This window comes from Pelodiscus sinensis, chromosome 16, assembly GCF_049634645.1.
Source record: "Pelodiscus sinensis isolate JC-2024 chromosome 16, ASM4963464v1, whole genome shotgun sequence".
Classification (NCBI taxonomy): domain Eukaryota; kingdom Metazoa; phylum Chordata; order Testudines; family Trionychidae; genus Pelodiscus; species Pelodiscus sinensis.
Genome location: NC_134726.1, coordinates 36,335,548 through 36,354,639, shown reverse-complemented (window position 1 = coordinate 36,354,639; position 19,092 = coordinate 36,335,548). Strand labels below are relative to the sequence as shown.

The 19,092-nt window shown below is 45.7% G+C and overlaps 1 protein-coding gene across 4 annotated transcripts in view; it reads right to left on the bottom strand.

Annotated features, from left to right (window-relative positions):
- Positions 1–19,092, bottom strand: part of LMF1 (lipase maturation factor 1) — a 438,974-nt gene that overhangs the window by 249,945 nt on the left and 169,937 nt on the right. For 3 of the 4 annotated variants that reach the window (XM_075899803.1, XM_014569758.3, XM_025180933.2), the window contains one exon: positions 11,842–11,907. The exons of the other annotated variant lie outside the window; for it this stretch is intronic. In XM_075899803.1, coding sequence (XP_075755918.1) covers positions 11,842–11,907 — 66 coding nt within the window. The remainder of the gene's footprint in view (positions 1–11,841; positions 11,908–19,092) is intronic. 4 annotated transcript variants of the gene reach the window in all.

Here is a 19,092-nt window from a genome sequence, read left to right as displayed (position 1 = left end):
GCTGACCCATAATCCCCTGGGCCCTCTTTGTTCCCGTCTTTAAATATAAAGAGTATGCTTGCCCTTCCCCAATCCTCTGCTACCACACCCATTTGCCATAACCTCTCAAAGATCATTGCTAATGGCTCCAAGATTGTTTCAGCTAGTTCCTTACGTACATTCTGATGTATTTCATTGGGCACTGCCAACTTGCATATACAGCCGGTCCCCGAGTTACGAACGCGTCGACTTACGACTGTGTGTACTTACGACCAACCTCCCATTAAGCCCATTACAGCCAGTCCCCGAGTTACGAACGGACGATCCGTGCTTACAAACAGTGCGGCTGCATTTAAAAGCATGTATTCTGACTTACGAACAAATCGAGTTATGACCAGGTGTTCGGAACGTAACCCATTCGTAAGTCAGGGACTACCTGTAGTTAATTTATCTATATATTCTTAAACCTGATCTTTCCCTATTTCCCCCCTCATCAATATTAATTGTGTTGAGCATTTAATGAAACTGAATCAAAATAGGCATCATAAGCCCTTCAGCCTTCTTCATCATCAGCTATTAAGTTCTTCTGCTTCTAGAACCACACTTGCCTTCATCCTTCTCTTGCTTCTACCATATGTAAAGAACTTCTTGTTGCCTTTTGTGGCCCTTGGTAACTCATTTTGTGCCTTAGTTGTCATGATCTTTCCCTATATGCTTGAGCTATTCTTTTGTACTCCTCTTTAGCATTTCATCCCATGTGTTTTTGTGGGATTCTGTTTTGATGTTCAGGTTATTAAAGATCTCCTGAGGAGCCATATTGGCTTCTTCTTATTCTTCCTATCTTTCGTTTGCATCAGGATAGTTTGCAGTTGTGCCCTTAATATTGTAGTATGGAGAATTTGCAAACTTTCCTGAAGAACTTTTTCTCTTAGATTTTCTTCCTATGGGACCTTGCCTACCATTTCTCTTGAATTTGTTGAAGTCTACTTTTTTGAAACCCATTGTTCTCATTTCGGTCTTCCTGCCCCTTCCTTTCCTTCAAATAATGAATTCCAACATTTCAGGATCCCTTTCTCCTAACTGCTCTCCACCTTCAAACACAACCAATTCCTCTCTGTTGGTGAAGATGAAGTCTAAAACAGCTACTGCTCTAGTTATTTCCTCTGCATTCTGAAACAACATGTTGACCCCCCCTCCCCAATACATTTCCAGAACTTATGGGAGATTTTGTGTTGTGCTGTATTATCTTTCCCCCAGATCTCAGGATGGTCAAAGTTCTCCATCCATTGCTGCTGCTCCTGTGTTTTGGACATTCCTGTTATGAGCCCTAGAAATGCCTCATCCAGCTCTTCTTCCTGATTTGGTGATCTAGAGTAGAACCCTCCCATGACATTACTCCTACTCCCCCCGCTTTTTTTTTTTTTTTTTACAAAGAGACTTTCAACTGGTCTGCCTCCCACCACCTTCCAAACTTTAGGAATGCTTGATGGGTATTGTGACACCTCCTCCCTTATTTTCCTGCCTAAACACGTAATACCCCTCTATCCCAAGACTCCAGTCATGAGATTTCACTTACCAAGTCTCTGTGACCCCATCTAGGTCATAATTTAGCTTCTGTACTAATGTTTTCAGATCTTCCTGTTTATTTCCAATATGTCTTGTGTTTGTATACAGACATTTAAGATGTTCAACATATTCCACCATTGATTTCCAATGTGTTGCTCCTATGGTCCTACTGTGATTTTCCATCCTCCTATCCCCCAGCTGTTAAGGTCTCTCCTTTTACGTGCTTACTGGCGGAATGTTGTCACCTACCCTCTTTGAACCTAGGTTAAAACTTTCCTTACTAGGCTGGCTAGTTCTTGATCAGGTGGAACTCATCTCTTCCTGGAAAAGCATCCTATGACTGAGGAAGCTGCAGTCCTCCCATTTATGTCTTGCATTGCACCATCCCTAGAAATGTATTCCAAATTCTCCTCTTCCTTCTTTTCACTCTGCTCCAGTTCCGCTTAATCTGTAACTTCAAAAAGACGCTTTGAATTGGAGGTCTGACTCCTAGCTTCTGTAAACCCCAGAAATAGCTGAGTCCCCATCAGCATAGAGTGGCTTAGCATATAACCTACCCCAAGACACTAGTGACCATAGAATACTAGAACTGGAAGGGACCTCGAGATGTCATCGAGTCCAGTTCCCTGCCCTCGTGGCAGGACCAACCACGGTCTAGATCCTCCCTGACATCTGTCTCTCTAACCTGCTCTTAAATATATCCTGTGATGGAGATTCCACAATCTCCCTAGGCAATTTATTCCAGTGTTTAACCACCCTGACAGTCAGGAAGTTTTTCCTAATGTCTAACTTACAGCTCCCTTGCTGTAGTTTAAGCCCATTACTTTTTCTCCTATCCTCAGAGGCCAAGGAGAACAATTTTTCCCCCTCCTCCCTGTGATACCCTTTTAGATACCTGAAAACCGCTATCATGCCCCCTCTCAGTCTTCTCTTTTTTAAACTAAACAAGCCCAGTTCTTTCAGTTTTCCCTCATAGCTCACATTTTCTAGACCTTGAATCATTTTTGTTGCTCTTCTCTGGATCTTCTCCAATTTCCCCATACCTTTCTTGAAATGTGGTGCCCAGAACTGGACACGATACTCCAACTGAGGCCCAATCAGCGCAGAGTAGTGCGGAAGAATGACTTCTCGTGTCTTACTCACAACACTCCTGCTAAAGCATCCCGGAACCATGTTTGCTTTTTTTGCAAGTGTCACAGCGCTGACTCATATTTAGCTTGTGGTCCACTATGACCTCTAGATCCCTTTCTGCAGTACTCCTTCCTAGACAATCGCTTCCCATTTCTGTATGTGTGAAACGAATGTTGCTTCCTAACTGGAGTACTTTGCATTTCTCCTTATTAAACTTCTTCCTGTTTACCTCAGTGATGATACACACAGAGATAATTTTCTGTGCCACCAAAATTAGTTGCTAGGCATGGAGTTTTTCATTACTTCCTAGTTCATAAAAAGTTTGACAAAGAGAGGCCAAAAGTCTAATGGCGATTTCTCTAGAAGAAAAAAGGAAATCAAAAGACAGTTAAAGAAAAACTGGAACTAACCAGCAAGCTTCCTTCTCATCGTTATCAGCACGGCTATCTGTCAGCAAGCACCTAATTAGGAACAAAGGATACTATCAAGTAGAGATCTGCTGTATGCAAAAGGTTAGAGTGCTGATTGATGAGCTCTAAGAAAAATGGTTATAGAATAATTAGCAACAATTTGTAGAAATTGGAAGAAGTGACCTCTTATGTTCTGGGCAGTATCCAGCGTAAGCAATGACAACGCTTTTCCCAGGGGCACTGTGAAACTCAGAAGGCCCAAAGCGTGACTCCATTATTTCTCTTCCAATACCTGTTTGGCAAAGTTAAAGCGACTCTGTAGACACCTTAAAACTTCATGTGGCTTGTGTTTCCCATTTAGAAAATAATTAAGGCATGTGTAGTATTTATGAGCGCTCAGATAGCAAAATACCATACAAGAAAAATGGCCTTCTGGAAAGACAAAAGGAACTCAGGAACCACAGACTGTCTGTCTCCTTGGTCTTAACAGCGCTATTCCTCAGTTTCCCCCATCTGTAAACTTGCCTTCTTCATAAGGGATCACGAAGCTTAATTCAGCAACGGATGTAGAGCACTTTGAGATTCTTGAGCTGACGGTATGAGAGAAGGACAAACCATGATAGAGTATCTTGTGTGTGTTGATGGGCAAGCTTTTGTGGATGGGAAGAGTTGCCATGTCCACACACACCCTATTTCTGCAACGGAACGTCAATCCTGACCTGCAATAACCCTTGTTAGTCCCACGTTGGCTCTACCTCACAGCTATGGACACCTCAGGGTCAGGCACGGGCAGCAACTCCGGTCTCACCTGCTGCAGAAACACCGGCACGGCCTGGACTCCTCCTTCCCCCTGCGGCCTCCCCCGCTGCAGGGCTCTCTCTCTTTTTATACTCTGGCTCTGCTGGGAGCATGCCCAGCAGGGATGCGGGGGTGGGGCCTTCTCAGCCAGTTGGGCCTGGACTACTCCCTGCTCTTCAGTGCGGGGCCTGTCCGCCCTGTCACACACCCCTACCTCAAATCAGGCACCAATAGTACTCAATCTGCTTCACAGATCTTGGGCCGATGATCTGTTAACGTTCAGCTGCCTCGCTGGCACGGACATTGCCCTGTTAGGGCTGTGGAAAGCGATGGATGGTCTTTCTTTCTCTGCCTGATAGCGATTCCTCCTTCATTTCCCAGTCTCTTTCCAACTGCCACGTCTGTGGCGTTTGTGAGACACACAGCGGTCTAACCCGTCTTGAGAACATCACGTCGCTGAAGCAGGGCACAGCAGAAACGTTCGGCACGTTTCAAGGCATCAGGCACCAAGGCGCGCACGTGTGACGCTGCAAGTTTCAAGTGACAGCTACCAGTCCATCGCGGGAGGGTGGCTGCACTTCAGAAAGACGGTTCTTTTTAAAGCAGGCAATCCTCCAAGGCGTCTTTCTGTGTCAGTTGTTGTAGGCGACTGTTTAATCCAGGGCTACTCAGCATGCGGCCCGTGGCCCGTTTGTTTGCAGCCCGCAGTGCGGTTTGGGGCTACACTCAACACTCAGCCCGTGGCTGGGATTCTTTGCGCATGGCCTCCACTGGGAACACGTTCCACAACGGCGAGGCATCTCCCAGGCGGGATGAGCATTGAAAGAGGCAAGTGGACGGGCTGGCTGAAACAGATGGGTGCAGGGTGTTGCTGTTTCTAGCCCCCTGAGAGGAGATGCCTGGAGTGCCAGGGCATTGTGGGAAGTGCTTTGTATTCATGCCCGTCAGTGTGAAAGAAGCTATTTGCATATATATTTGCATGTGCATTCAACCACACCGAAGTTGCAGCCCTCGGCATGTGCTGTGAATATCCTTGTGGCCCCTGAGGCTTCCAAAGTTGAGTAGCCCTGGTTGAATCAGAAAACAAGCAATGCACTGACCATCACGACAGCACCCAAACGACAGACCTGAGGGAAACATCCTGCACTGGAGCACAAGAGACAGGAGACGTGTGATCCAGTTGGATTTTCCCATTTCTAAGATGACCTCACTGTCCTACTCCATGGGGACTCGTGCTTGAAATGGAAAACACAGGCTCTGTTCGTACTAGGCTTGAGTTTACACATACAAATCCCCCTTCCCTCCACGCCTTTCCAACCGTTCACATGCCAGGACATATGGCTGCAAGGTGTTCCACAAAACCAGAGCATAGGTTAGATCTCTGAATGGAGCTGTCGCATACAGGCCCCATGCTAGGATTCACCCCGACAGTCGAGGCACCGTGTTATGTCAGCTGAGCTGCACACGTGGAAGAAGCCGACCACGGGCCAGCTGAGTGTGAGTCTGGCGACGCACGGGATGGGAAGGCACCGTGGGGGGGAGCTGGTTACAGTTCCGAAATTCTCTGCCTGACCATCGATGCCAGTGCACGTTTGGAAGGACGCTCTGACCTGTGCCAGTTGGCAATCGTCCGCAAGCTGGGCGCACGCCAGGAACAGACCCAAGCTCAGCGTGCACCAGCGATCCTCCTGCCCCTCCTTTCCCTGCCCGCTTCCAGAGGCTGCAGGACAGGAAAGCCAGCTCACTAGAGATTCCCCCATCGCTGCTGGGAGGAGGTAGCCAGCCACTGCTCCTAAGCAGGACAATGGGACTACAGAAAAGTGGAGAGTCCACCCCACAGCTTAGCTCAATGGTGGGGGGGAGCAGGGGAGTGATGCCATGGACACTGGTAGGAGCTGTCTTTTGGCTCCCCTTGTGTACCCAGTAGACAAGTGGTTAATAAAAAACCGGCTCCATCCACGGGACGTGCAGAGTTAACAGGTTTCACTAAATGCAATTCCAAAAAGTAGCAAAAGGATTTAAAAAAAATAAATAAAAGGGGGGGGGGGCCCACCACGCAAAATTAATCCAACCTCAGCCGTCAGTGCTGGAACAGCTACATGAATGAATCAGAATAAAGCAGAAAGAGACTTTCAAGGCTAAGTCTGCTACGGCCATTCTGTGCCTGCCTTTTCACAGGCCTCTCTTACTTGTGCTAATACCTTGGGCAGGGACCCCCTCACTGGCAGCCTGTACACGCTGCCCTTGGACCGGCGTGCGCAAACGGGCACGTCTGGGACTCTGGCCTTTTCGAAACGCCGTACGAGCCTTTAAATCAGGGGTGGGGGACCTAAGGCCCAGGGGCCGGATGTGGCCCTCAGCTTGCCTGGATCTGGCTCCTAAGGCTCAAGGCTTCCCCCACCAGCACTGGACAGCCCATGCTAGCACTCCAGCCCCACCCCCATGGGGCTAGAGCACACAAAATCTACTAGCCTGGGCCCCTCTAGACTTTCTTCTTCTCAGTCAGGGGCCACATCAGTGAGGGCTTGAAAAGGGGGGGGGGGGCGTTGTTTTGGGTTTTTAAATTTTGTTTTCGGGTTTTTTTGCTTCTCACTTCTGTGGCCCCCAAGTGATTTTTCTGTGCATCAGCGGTCCCACAATCCGGAAAAGCTTCCTCTCACCCGCTTTCACCATCAGAATTCTCCTCTGCCATATCCAATCACAGCCCCACCTTCGGAACACAACTCCACACATGGAGACAGCAACACTAAAAGCGTTAAACACCTTGCTCCAGGTTATTCAGTAACTCACCCCAGGAGCTGGGATTAAGAGTTTAGCATTCCTGGCACTTCTACTACAGCTGCAAGGGAAATCAAGTATAGGTCGAAACTGCCAAACTTTGCTAAGGTCGTTCTACATCACCTTCCACTCCTATCTGAGCAAATCGACTCCAACCCTATCGCCTCACGAGACGACAGAGCAACACGTGAAGGCTGGAAAATACCATGTCTGTATAAATTATGCAGTCTGCCATTTCCCTCTTTAAAATACACAAATGTGAGGGTCAGAAGCCTTCCAAACAAAGAACTTTAAGCTGAGGAACAGATCTCCATAAAGTCTTTGGTTAAGGCCCAAGAGGGGCAAAGAGAGGCAAAAAAATATGTTCTCTGTTTAATTACCGAAGCCATAACAACATGTTATTTTATACATGATTTCCGACAAAAGTGGAAATGTTATTTTCCACGAGCATAGCTGCTGGTTCTACTACAAATAAATAGTACAGCGTACGCTCAATAGGCAAGAGACGGGGGCCATGTGTTTTCATTAATTCCCTTGGCAAGGGAGCACATGTAGATTTTGGATTGGAGCATCGGATTGGAATACGAGAGCTGGGGTGGCCAACATACATCACTGCAGACTAAATTTGGCCTGCGTCCATTTGAAAGTTGGTCCGTTACCTAGTTTTATCATTCTAATTACAAGCAGCCTCCTGAATAATTTCCTCCCTTCCAGAGACATCTTTAGCAACAGCCTGTTTCTCCTCCCCTTTTCCTCCCACTCTTTAGATGGGTTCTGATTTACTTTCCCAAATTACAATTCTGTAAACAGCTTTCTCCTTGTCCTACTCCATGACAGAGCCAGGTTCTGGCTAACCACGGTGCTATATGGGGTAGCAGCTCGCAGGTAGACATGAAATGACTTGGCCAATGGAGTAGGAGGAAAAAGCTCTTCCTTCAGATCTCACTAGCTGGGAAATATCCATGGTGGAAGTGAGGGATAAAGGTGGATGTGAAAGAGATTGGCTATGAGACCATCCAGGGAATGGAGGGGTCTTGTGTCTGGTGGTAATCTGTCTGTCTGCTTTGTTTGTTTTTTTACATGGGCACATGCCCAAAATTACATACAGGACATGACGGCTACAACCCATTTGCAAAGCTGCCCAGGATCAACTAACCAACTAGCGTTTTCCCCGGAGCTGGAACGGACTACCCTTCCCCCTCAATGAACTGAGGAGTACTGTGCGATGAAGCCTTAATGACCCACAAATGAACAGGACTGTGCTTTTCCATCTAACCCAAAATATGTGTTCCTTCCAATCAGCACTGGTTGCCTGAGGAGAGTTTTCTCAAAACCATTTCTCCCACATACAGAGCGAGGAAAGTGTTCCATCAGCAGGTGTGTTTTGGCTTCTCATCTGCAATTGCCAGGGTTTAACCTCTCTTTGGTGTGGATTATTACAATAACTGATATTGATGACGTGGCCTTCTTTGTGCGCCTGTCCCTAATGACTTCTGCAGGCTTTGCATCCTGCATTATGAATAGTACAGGAGTGGTTTTAATTAACTTTCTGGGCTACACAGCTGACACTGGTTTTGATTTCAAAAATTGTTGCATTCAGCTGGATGATTGTTGTAGGTTAGGGTCACCTGAGGGAGCTGAAAATGGAATCCCAATGTTCTCTGTCCTGGGTTGTGGGGTTTTTTTTTTTTTTTTAAATACTCCAAGCTTTAGAAAAACATACAGGCCAGAAGAGTGTGCCTGCTATTAATCCACAATGATGTGGGTAGGTACGGCTATTTTGCCGTGTCTGCTTTTGTGTTATAGAATCATAGAATATTAGAACCCGAAAGGACCTCGAGACGTCATCAAGTCCAATCTCCTGCCCTCACGGCAGGACCAAGCACCATCTAGATCATCCCTGAGCAGTCTGTCCAACCTGTTCTTAAATATCTCCAGAGATGGGGATTCCACAACCTCCCTAGGCAATTTATTCCAATGTTTCACCACCCTGACAGGTAGGAAGTTTTTCTTAATGTCCAACCTAAACCTCTCTTGCTGCAATTTAAGCCCGTTGCTTCATGTCCTATCAGCAGAGGCCAAGGAAAACAATTTTTCTCCCTCCTCTTTGCAATACCCTTTTAAGTACTTGAAAACCACCATCATGCCCCCTCTCAGTCTTCTCTTTTCCAAACTAAACAAATCCAGTTCTTTCAGTCTTTCCTCATAGCTCATGTTTTCTAGACCTTGACTCATTTTTGTTGTTCTTCTCCGGATCTTCGCCAATTTCTCCACATCTTTCTTGAAATGTGGTGCCCAGAACTGGACACGATACTCCAATTGAGGCCTAATCAGCACAGAGTAGAGCGGAAGAATGACTTCTCATGTCTTGCTCACAACATTCCTGTTAATGCAGCCCAGAATCGTGTTGGCTTTTTTTGCAACAGCATCACCCTGCTGACTCCTATTTAGCTTGTGGTCCACTATGACCCCTAGATCCCTTTCTGCAGTACTCCTTCCTAGACAGCCGCTTCCCATTCTGTATATGTGAAAAGGATTGTTCCTTCCTAAGTGAAGCACTTTGCATTTGTCTTTTTTAAACTTCATCCTATTTATCTCAACCCATTTCTCTAGTTTGTCCAGATCATTTTGACCCTATCCTCCAAAGCACTTGCAACCTCTCCCAGTTTGGTATCATTTGTAAACTTAATATGGGTACTCTCTATGCCATTATCTAAATCGTTGATGAAAGTATTAAACAGAACTGATTCCAAAACAGACTCCGGTGGAACCCCGCTTGTTATGCCCTTCCAGCATGACTGTGAACCATTAATAATTACTCCCTGAGCATGGTTATCCAGCCAGTTATGCACCCACCTTATAGTAACCCCATCTAGGTTGTATTTCCCTAATTTATTGATAGGAAGGTCACACAAGACTGTGTTAAATGTCTTACTAAAGTCTAGATATACCATGTCCACCTCTTTTCCGTTATTCACAAGGCTTGTTATCCTACCAAAGAAAGCTATCAGATTAGTTTAATACGATTTGTTCTTTACAAATCCATGCTGGCTGTTGCAGATTTGCTCATTTTTGCAGATGTGGATGCAGATACAAATTTTGCATCTAGAACCCTGCAAATATGCAGATAAAATCTGATTTATATCCACAGGTACTCACATTTGTGGATGTCAATGCCAGTATCTGTGGCTCATTTTTGCAGATACAAAATTTGTATCCATGCAGGGCTCTAGGTATTTATTTATTTTAAACAGCAAAAAGATGAATTCAACAGTTTGGACTAACACTCATAAATCCCAAAAAAGAAAGTACACCTCTTTTAAAAAACTTACGAGAGCAAAAAGTAAAGGCTTCAGAGGATGGTAAACTTCTAATTTTTATTTTATTTTTCATTCTGTGGAAGGTAAGGCCCTGACCCCTAAATAGGATTGAAGTGGATAGATGGACACACCTTATGGGGTGGAGTCCCTTTGTCGTAAATGGCTGAGGATGAGGGAAGATATACTAAAATAACTGTCCAATTTATTATTCTCCCAATTAAACTCACACATCCCTAATGAAAAACAAAGGTACACACTTTCCTTGCAACACATTCTGAAGGTCAGAAAACTCAAGTTCTACCAAAACTTCTGCAGGACGGGACATGATTCCAGAGATGATGGTCCACTGAGAAGGCCTACCCAGATGTCAGACTCATTATTCCACCTGAGACCAACTGCTAGATTGAAAGTGCAAGGAAACAGATCTCTCAAATTCTCTAGAGGACAATGAGGCAAAGCCAACATCAGAAACTGCTCCGGGAAAGCAAATGGGAGCCCTTGCAAAGCTAAGCAAACAGGTGCATGATGCGCCACTGCTAAGCAAGTAGAAAAATGGATTCTAAGCAATAGATCCAATGCCGATTGAACACTGTGTCATCAGAGGTATTAGCTACAGAGAGGAAAGGAATGTTGCCTCAGCAGCTTCCTTGAGCATGCAACCAAGGAACCAGATTACTTGACTGGATTACTGTCACAGCTATCTCCTCTTCTAATCCCAGGCCCATATCACACGAGAAGGCCAAATAATGACCACAAGAATGCAAGACAGCATTGCTCCATCTCTCCACAATCTAAATGGTGGTAATGCCTGGAGCCAGAGTGCAAACAGCTATTTATTACCAAAGTGAAAACGACTCACTAAGATGGGTTTCAAAAGACAAAAGTATATAGGGGGAGAACTTGATGACTGATGCACCGCATATTTGATCGGACTTTGTTTCCAGACCCGACTCCTGCTGTCGTAGGTCTGTCGTTTGGAAGAGTAAACAGAAAGCACCCACCTTCCTTAAATGGTTTGATTTTTCCGAGAGACAACCCAAACACCCAGACGGTGAGATATCAACAGTCACTAGCCATTTTAGAATGTCTTGGGCATTCCAAGAACTTCCAAGAACATTCCAAGAACTTCCTTGGAATATTAAAAGACAAGCAAACTAGCAGACCTTCTATCTACCTGATGCTGACTGTAGAGTTTCAAATCCCATTTTTCTAGCCCTGCTTTGGTGCATCAGTATCAATTCTATTATCGGACTGCAGCTGGATCTTCCCAAATACTAAGCAGGGAGATGGCTCATTGGTTCTTCCACATATAATAAACCTTTGGCTTGCTCATTAACAAAAGCTTGCCAAAACCTTCATCGTGTTGCGTGGAGATAAAATTGTCTTTGTATCTTTAAAGCAAGTTATGAAGAACCTCCCCGCCCAAAAAAAATCTTAAAAAAAAAAACCAACACCTTGTAAAAGTCAGAAACCCAGATGCCTTAATTGGACCTTTCTGAAGAAAACCAATTTTTTTTTAACCCAGCACTTTGTACAAGTCAGAAAGAGAGAACTTAATTGGATATTAAGAGTCGATGGTTTTTCTTGCACAATTTTCACACAGGGAATAACCTAGCTGAGTCTTTTGATGTTAGTCCTGAGAGGGCTAGGAGGAAGAGGTCTCATGGGTTTCTTGGATGGAAAAAAGTTGCATGGATAAAGTTATCTGGAGATCCTTGGACTACCCCAGTGGAAGTGGGCTGGGTTGGAGGAACAATGAGCGTAACCCAGCTGGAGAAGGAGAGAAAAGATGTAGAGAAAAGAGAGATTTACTAACAAGGTAAAGCAGACAGACAACTATTGGTGTTCCGAACGCTCACCTCATAATGGTAATCCATACAGGTCAACTCTCTCCAGCAGCGATCACCTCGGATTTTAATCAAGCCCTGTAAGGAAAAAAAAGTTTATTTTCTTTTGCACGTCAAGATAATACCTCAATATATCATGCCACAGTTAAGCCCCAGGGAGCGCGCCACACATTAAAAGAGGGAAACAACATAGATTTCAACAAATAACTTCTTTTAAAAGCCTCCCTACTTCTGCACCCAATTTCATTTATGCAAAGTTAGAGAACAGAGCAAATGCCAGAGTGCTCAGAAAAAGTGTTTCTAGGCAACGGACACTTTCCACTTTCTGTTTGTTTAAAATAATTTGACGTACGAATCTCACTGGAATGTGACACATCGTTTAAAATGTGACAGATAAGCTGGCAGGAGATACCATGGCGATGGCTGCCTGGATAGATAGAGAAAAGCTCGCGATGTGTCAGGGAAACAGAATTACTTGAGACCAAACTGAGGGACTCTTCCTACATTTGACCCTCCTGAAGAGCCGACGATATTCAGCACCTTACAAGTTCATGAACGTACCTGAGGTGCTACGGTAATTAGGGATGTTAAAATGCATGTAATTTGCTAACCGTGTAACACTGAAGATTTCAGCGGTTATACAGGTACCTGCAGGGTGGCAGCCAGCCCCCGGTGAGTACCAGCTCCTACCCGCCGCCCTGCTCCCGGGGAGCCAGCTGCTGCCCTGCGCTGCTGCCTCTGTACCAGCACAGGGCAGCAGCCGGCTCCCCAGGAGCCAGACTGGGAACCGTGTGTAAGTGTCTGAATAACAGCTACCCATTTATGCAGCTAGACTCTTGCATCCCTAATGGTAATATACAAAGGGTAAACCGGCCATTGCAGGTGCCTTATACTCACCGCACCTCAGCCATGGGAAAGGTGGGGGTATATCGCCGATGCCTGATAACATTCCCTTATCAACCGCTTCCAAGGGGAATATATACAGTGCTCTCCAAGGGCAACGATTTGTATAGTGCAGGTGCTCAGAGGCATTGAATCAACCTGTAAACCTGGGATATAGTGGAATCCCCTTCATGCTAGGGGGGCAGCAGCACCCCCCCTCACATATACCCTCCCCCTAGTTCCAGCACCCAAGCCGAGGAGGGCGGAATACAAGACGGAAAAAGCGAGGCTGCAAAATGGGATTATTTATTGTCTATCTGGTGACTTGTTTAGACAGACTTGAAGCCCTCTAAGGCAGGATCCCCTATTTCATGGTGTGTCCAGCACAATGGGGCTCGGATCCCTGATTAGGGGCCCAGATCCTGCCGCAATGCAAATACCAACAAGAGTCCTGGCAGCAACTATGTAGAACACAGAAGCCAAGCCCAAGGGAGCCAGCGAGGAGCCCAGGGAACAGGCTGGACGTCTCTGTAGCTACATCTGAAAACCCACAGCTGGCGCTGCAAGGCAGGGGGCGAGGGGGCAGCGTTCCCTGTAAACGGAACACTTGGGCAGCTGCCCAGGAGAGATTCCAATGCTGCCCAGCTGATTAGCAGAGCGCCCACAGCTGGCTGCATGTGTTTCTATTGGTGGTGCACATCTGCACTTGTCTCGGTGCACAGAACAACTTTTATTCCACGCCTGGATGGAAATAAATTAGAGGGAAGCTTGGTGGGGGACGGGGAGAAGTCCCATAGCGGAGGCTGCAACCGAAATGTCTAGGCCACAGACAAAGCCTCCGAGGGCTGGGATAAACTGAGAGAGCTTCCCTCTCCCAAGCTGGTGAATGGCTCCAAAGAGGCTAACTAACATAAACCCTGTCGCCAACAAAGGCAGGGGGAGCACAGAGCATCCATGAAGCAGTGGGAAGAGTCTGAAATCTATTACTGAAGTTAGGGACTCTCCCTGGAAGGAGCTGGAGAGCTGCCTCCAAGCCTGGACCCACTCCAACTTGGGGGTTCAAGACCCAGATCGTCCCGTCCCACCTGACTGAGGCCCCCTTCTCCCCCTTACCATAGGATGCCTGAGAAGACAGTTCATGCTGCCTTTGGAACCAAGCAGCAGATCCGGGCTGGATATGCTGATGCAATCAAAGTAATTAGGGGAACAAAAGAAGAGAAGGGGAAGGAAGCAGACAGGCTTAAAATGCAGGAGGAAAGGCTAATGACCAGTCTGCTCTACCTGAGGTTAGAGGTGCGGCCTTGCAATAGGCAGGTATCAGATATTGATATTTCACGGCCACCACAGAGAGACATTTCCAAATCAGCGGGTCCCTTCCATGGCGGGCAGTCCTACTAGGATTACACTTCTTTGCCTCCGCGCTGAAGACTAAAAAGGAATCAGTCGTCCACAGCGGAAAAGACACCTGGCCAGAGATGAGTCTGTTAGCCGGAAACCATGTAATCAAGCCATGCCAGCCTGGAGGTATGCAGATGAGGAGAGTCTGCTTTGATGTATGGTTAAAAGGTCTCTGATTAGGATCACAATATCCCAAATTGAGGAAAGCTTCACTAGTCAAAAGACTGAGACAAGGTCTGTATACAATTAGGGGAGATTTGCCTACCTTCCTAGGTTACCCAAATTATACAATTCCCTCCGTCTTTTGTAGAAAAATACTTGTATTTCCTCTACCAACCTGTGCTCGGGGCAGAGCAGAGGGCGTGTTACTGTCCCTCCCTCTCCCTTTGCAATACAAAACTTCGAGGCCAACGTGTTCCACAAATATCTAGTGATTTCTGGTGCCCCATTCCAGACACCTAGAAGAGACGTGATTTCCTGGGAGTGGATGCTCAACGTTTTCTAAAAGTCAGGCTCCCTTCAAGGCATTTCAAGTTGAAGGCATCCAAAATCTGAGCCCCCCAAAGTCACCAGCGCCTTTCAAAAATCTTTGCCTAAGCCTCTTCATCCAGGACTAACTGAAGTGCTTCCTGGCCTACTTGAATTGTTTGCAACTCCTGGATGGACATTTAGAAAGACACAGTTTAAGAGCCAAACATGTATGAGAACAGGAGGCTCCCGACATGCGACTGCCCGAATTCCGACCCCCCGCACTTACAGAAGGGGCAGAAAAACCCCAACTTATGTCGTTGGCCCGCGTTTACGATGGTGCACAGCACCTACCGTAAATGAGGGTTCGAGTTACGATGCCCCCGACTTGCAACGCTTCGCCCAGAACCAATCATGTCGGAAATCAGGGGCCTCCTGTAAGTAAGGTTAGATCATTCAGTCTTAATTTAATGGACAGTTTAATTTAACGTAGATCCTTCCCTTCGCTAACCTTACACATGCTCATACATGTAGTGATTACTGACTTTGCAAAGGCCTTGCTGTCATCATTTGGATGGCATTTTCAAAATCATTAAATGCTTTAGAGAAATTGATCTTTTGGGGGGAGTTCTTGGACAAAAGATCCATACAAATAAAATCACTTAAGAAAGCTGGCATGATATTCTTCAGATTGGGAAACATATTAGGTCTCCAGTTATAAAAATCCCATAATAATTAATAGAAAATTAAAGAACTTTAGTTTAAAACCATTGCTCAAACATTCACCCATTGGCAAAATAAAAGGGAATTGATTTTTACATTTCATTGCCATCTTTCTCCCCCTCCTCCTCATTATTTTACAAACAGGGCAACTACAAAGATCTTTCCGTGTGGCACTCAGCTATGTTTCTTAGGCTTGCTTCCAAATGTAAGTCTTTATAGAGCAGCGTTACTTTAAAATATTTAAAGTTTAAAATTGAAAAAGGTTCATCTGCCCGCAGAAGCTATTGTCTTCACTAAGAGCAGAGTAACTCACTAAACACACATGCAAGTGTACTCCTGCTCTGTTTTCATCTGTGTTTCTAGACAGGGAAAAAAGTTCCACTGGAAAAACTAGAACTGTTTTGCTAGTTTGTAATTCTCCTTCATCCATGGCAGAAGATGCACTCCCCAGTCATTTCTATCCATGCACCCTAGGGTTCTGTCTAGACTGCAGACTTCTTTTGGAAGAACCTTTTTTCGGAAGAGATCTTCTGCAACAACTTCTTCCGAAAGACAGCAAACACACCCAAAAGTACATCGAAAAAGTGATCTGCTTTTTTGAAAGACAGCGTCCACACAGAATGGACGCTATTTCACGTTTCAGCTACGATTACTATGGACAGACTGGCCACCAGGGCATCTATTTCCTCTTTCCTCTTCTTTCAAAAGAACTCCCTCTTCCCCGTCCACACATGCCTTTTTCCGAAAGAACTCTTTCGGAAAAAGGCTTCTTCCTCATAGAAAGAGGATTACAATTGTCAAAAAAAACCCTCTGTTTTTTCAATTTTCTTTCAGAAGAACACAACTGCAGTGTGGACGTATGTCAGGTTTTGTCAGGAAAACGGCCGTTTTTCCGACAAAACTCTGTTGTGTAGACATACCCTAAGTGAAAAGGCCACCACATTAGAACAGTTACATGTTCACACTCACTTGGTACAGATTAAGTGACAATACAGGGTGCCAAGCACTCAAGAATCATATGCACTGTGATGAGATCAGAAGTAGAAAACAAATGCAATAGGATGTTTTCCATAATTTTTTAAAGACAGAGAATCTGGAAGGAAATTAAGTCCTGCGTATTTTAAATATTTCCAGGAATTAAGGCTCCAGTTATAGCTTCTCAAATAGTGAAAATCAGTGGCTGCTGCTGCTGAAGTGACATTGGTTTACCACAGTTCACAATGTAGCTCAGGGCATGAGGGTTTTTTTTTTTTTAACTGGTTTTCATTTTCACTACAGGTTGCACCTCTAGAAACCAGGACTCTGGTCCGGCAACAGACCATGGATGTTCCAGGATCAGACACTCCTGTTACTGCAAGAGCCCAGCGTGATGCACAGTGGTGTGGGGGGTGTGGCCCCGCTCAGCTGTGGGAAGGAGGAGGAATGGAAACCCCCACGTGAGGCTCACCTGGGATGTGGAGGTCTGGGAGCCAGTGTGCGTCTCAGTGGACTGTGGGGAAGCCAGAGGGAGGCAAGGCAGGAGAGCCAGAAATGACCTCCCCTGATCTGGCAAAATCCCTCATCCGGGACCAGTAAGTTCCCAAAGGTGCCGGACCAGGGAGGTCCAACCTGTAGTACCTGAAGAGACAGCATTTGTCTATCAAACTTAGCAGATGTAGAGCTAATATAACATAAGAACATCAGAATGGTCATACTGGGTCAAACTAGGGACGTTAAATGTTGGTTAATTGAAAAGTCGAGTAACCTCGTGAACTCTTATCAGTTACTCGACTATTCTATAGTCCCGGGGGGTGGGGCTGGCAGCCAGTGCGCTCCAGCTTCACTCCCGAGGAATCGCCTGTCACTCCGCGCTGCTGCCTCAGTATCCGGGGCAGCAGCGTGGGGAGCCAGGTGGGAGCTGGTCCATGGGGGAAGCCCGTTTAAAAACCAGGTCCCCTCACAGACCGGATGCCTGTCGCCCTGTGCTGCTGCCTCTAATAAAGATGGCAACAGCCCCTGTCTGGGGCCTGTCTGAGTTCCCAGACCTGGAGCAAGATGGAACTGAGCCAGGCTGCCTGCCTGGATTCTAACATGCTTTAAATGCAGAGCCACAGGGGGTTAGGTCCCAGACCCGTTGCTGGCCAGCCTCCTAAAAAATTTACTGGCAAAGGGTGGTGGTGGGGAAAATGCATATAGTCTATAGCATTAACCTATAAGATTTTGCTTATTCATTAATTGGTTAATCGACTACACTATTACATCCAAAGGTCCATCTAGCTCAGTATCCAGTGGCCAATACTAGATGCCTCAGAGGGAGGGAACACAACAGGTAATCCTCAAGTGATCCCTCTCCTGTCATCCATTTCCAGACAAACAGAGGCTAGGGACACCATCCTGGCTAATAGCCATTGATGGACCTAACCTCCATGAATCCATCTAGTTCTTTTTTGAACCCTGTTAAAGTGCTAGTCTTCAACCCCATCCTCTAGCAAGGAGTTCCACAGGTTGACTGCGCACAGAGTAAAGAAAAACTTCCTTTTGTTTGTTTTAAACCTGCTGCCTAGTCATTTCATTTGGTGACACCTTAGTTCTTATATTGAGGGAATAAGTAAATAACTTTTCCTTATTCACTTTCTCCACACCAGTCATGATTTTATAGATCTCTATCATAGATTTTATGACATTCCAGTAGACTGCAAACCACAGGCAGTTAGAGTCCCTTTTAGGACTGTCGAAAGTTTGGCATAATAATAATGATAACTACTATTAGCAAATGCTGCTTTTCTAGTTTCTCTCTGACAGGAAGAGGTGGAACAAGAAGAAAGGGAGCATCATTTGTGCTCTCCACCTGAGGGACAAGAATCCCAGAAGCACCCTCACCGAAGCTATAACAGCTCAGGATTCTCTCTCTCACACCCACAAAAAGTGACACACAAAAGGAAGCTAAACCACGAAAACCACAAAGTTACATCACAGAGAGGCGGTGGGAAAGCAAAGCCGGTACTGGTTTGGCAAAGGGCATTGCTAGGTTTGTTGCTTTGTGATTTTACACTGAAGTGGGTTATAAATTGTCACTTTCTTCTCCATTATTTTTCTAGAGGGCATGAGGTTAAAAAAAAAAAAAAACCAACAAAAAAACCCAGATTCCCTGTCAACAAACAGGGCTTCATTTCCTTAAACATCGTCTGCAGCTCTGCTCTGGAAACTTGACTAAAATTACAGGATATGTTGATACCATCTCTCACAGGATGATCATGGGCTGACAGCCTTGTCAGTGGGGGGGGAGAGGACATTAAAAGGACTCTGTCCAAGAATGCAATAGTAATCATTAAAAAAAAGTCTATCTTGATGACCTTCTCTGCTACCTTGTCCTGGCTGTTATCAAGTTCTATCATCCAGCCAAGACACTTAGAACACATATCTTACAAGAACACAAATACGTTAAAACCAAAATCTCTCCTGCAATAAATCACTGAACAAAATACAGTTGAATACACCATGAATATACCAAATTCACAGTCCATTTTGGTTAATTTCACAATCATCAGATTGTTAAAATCAAAAATTTCATGATTTCAGCCATTTAAATGTGAAATGTCGGGGTGTTGTACCTGTACAGGGTCTTAACCCAAACATTAGTTGGGGGGGGTTGGCAACGTTATTGTCGGGGAGGGGGTAAGTTGCAATACCTCTAACTTTAATTCTGTGCTGCTGCTCACGGCGGCACTGCCTTTAGAAGTGAGCCGCTGGAGAGCAGCAACTGCTGGCCAGAGGCCCAGCTCTGAAGTCAGCACCTTGCCAGCAGCTGTACAG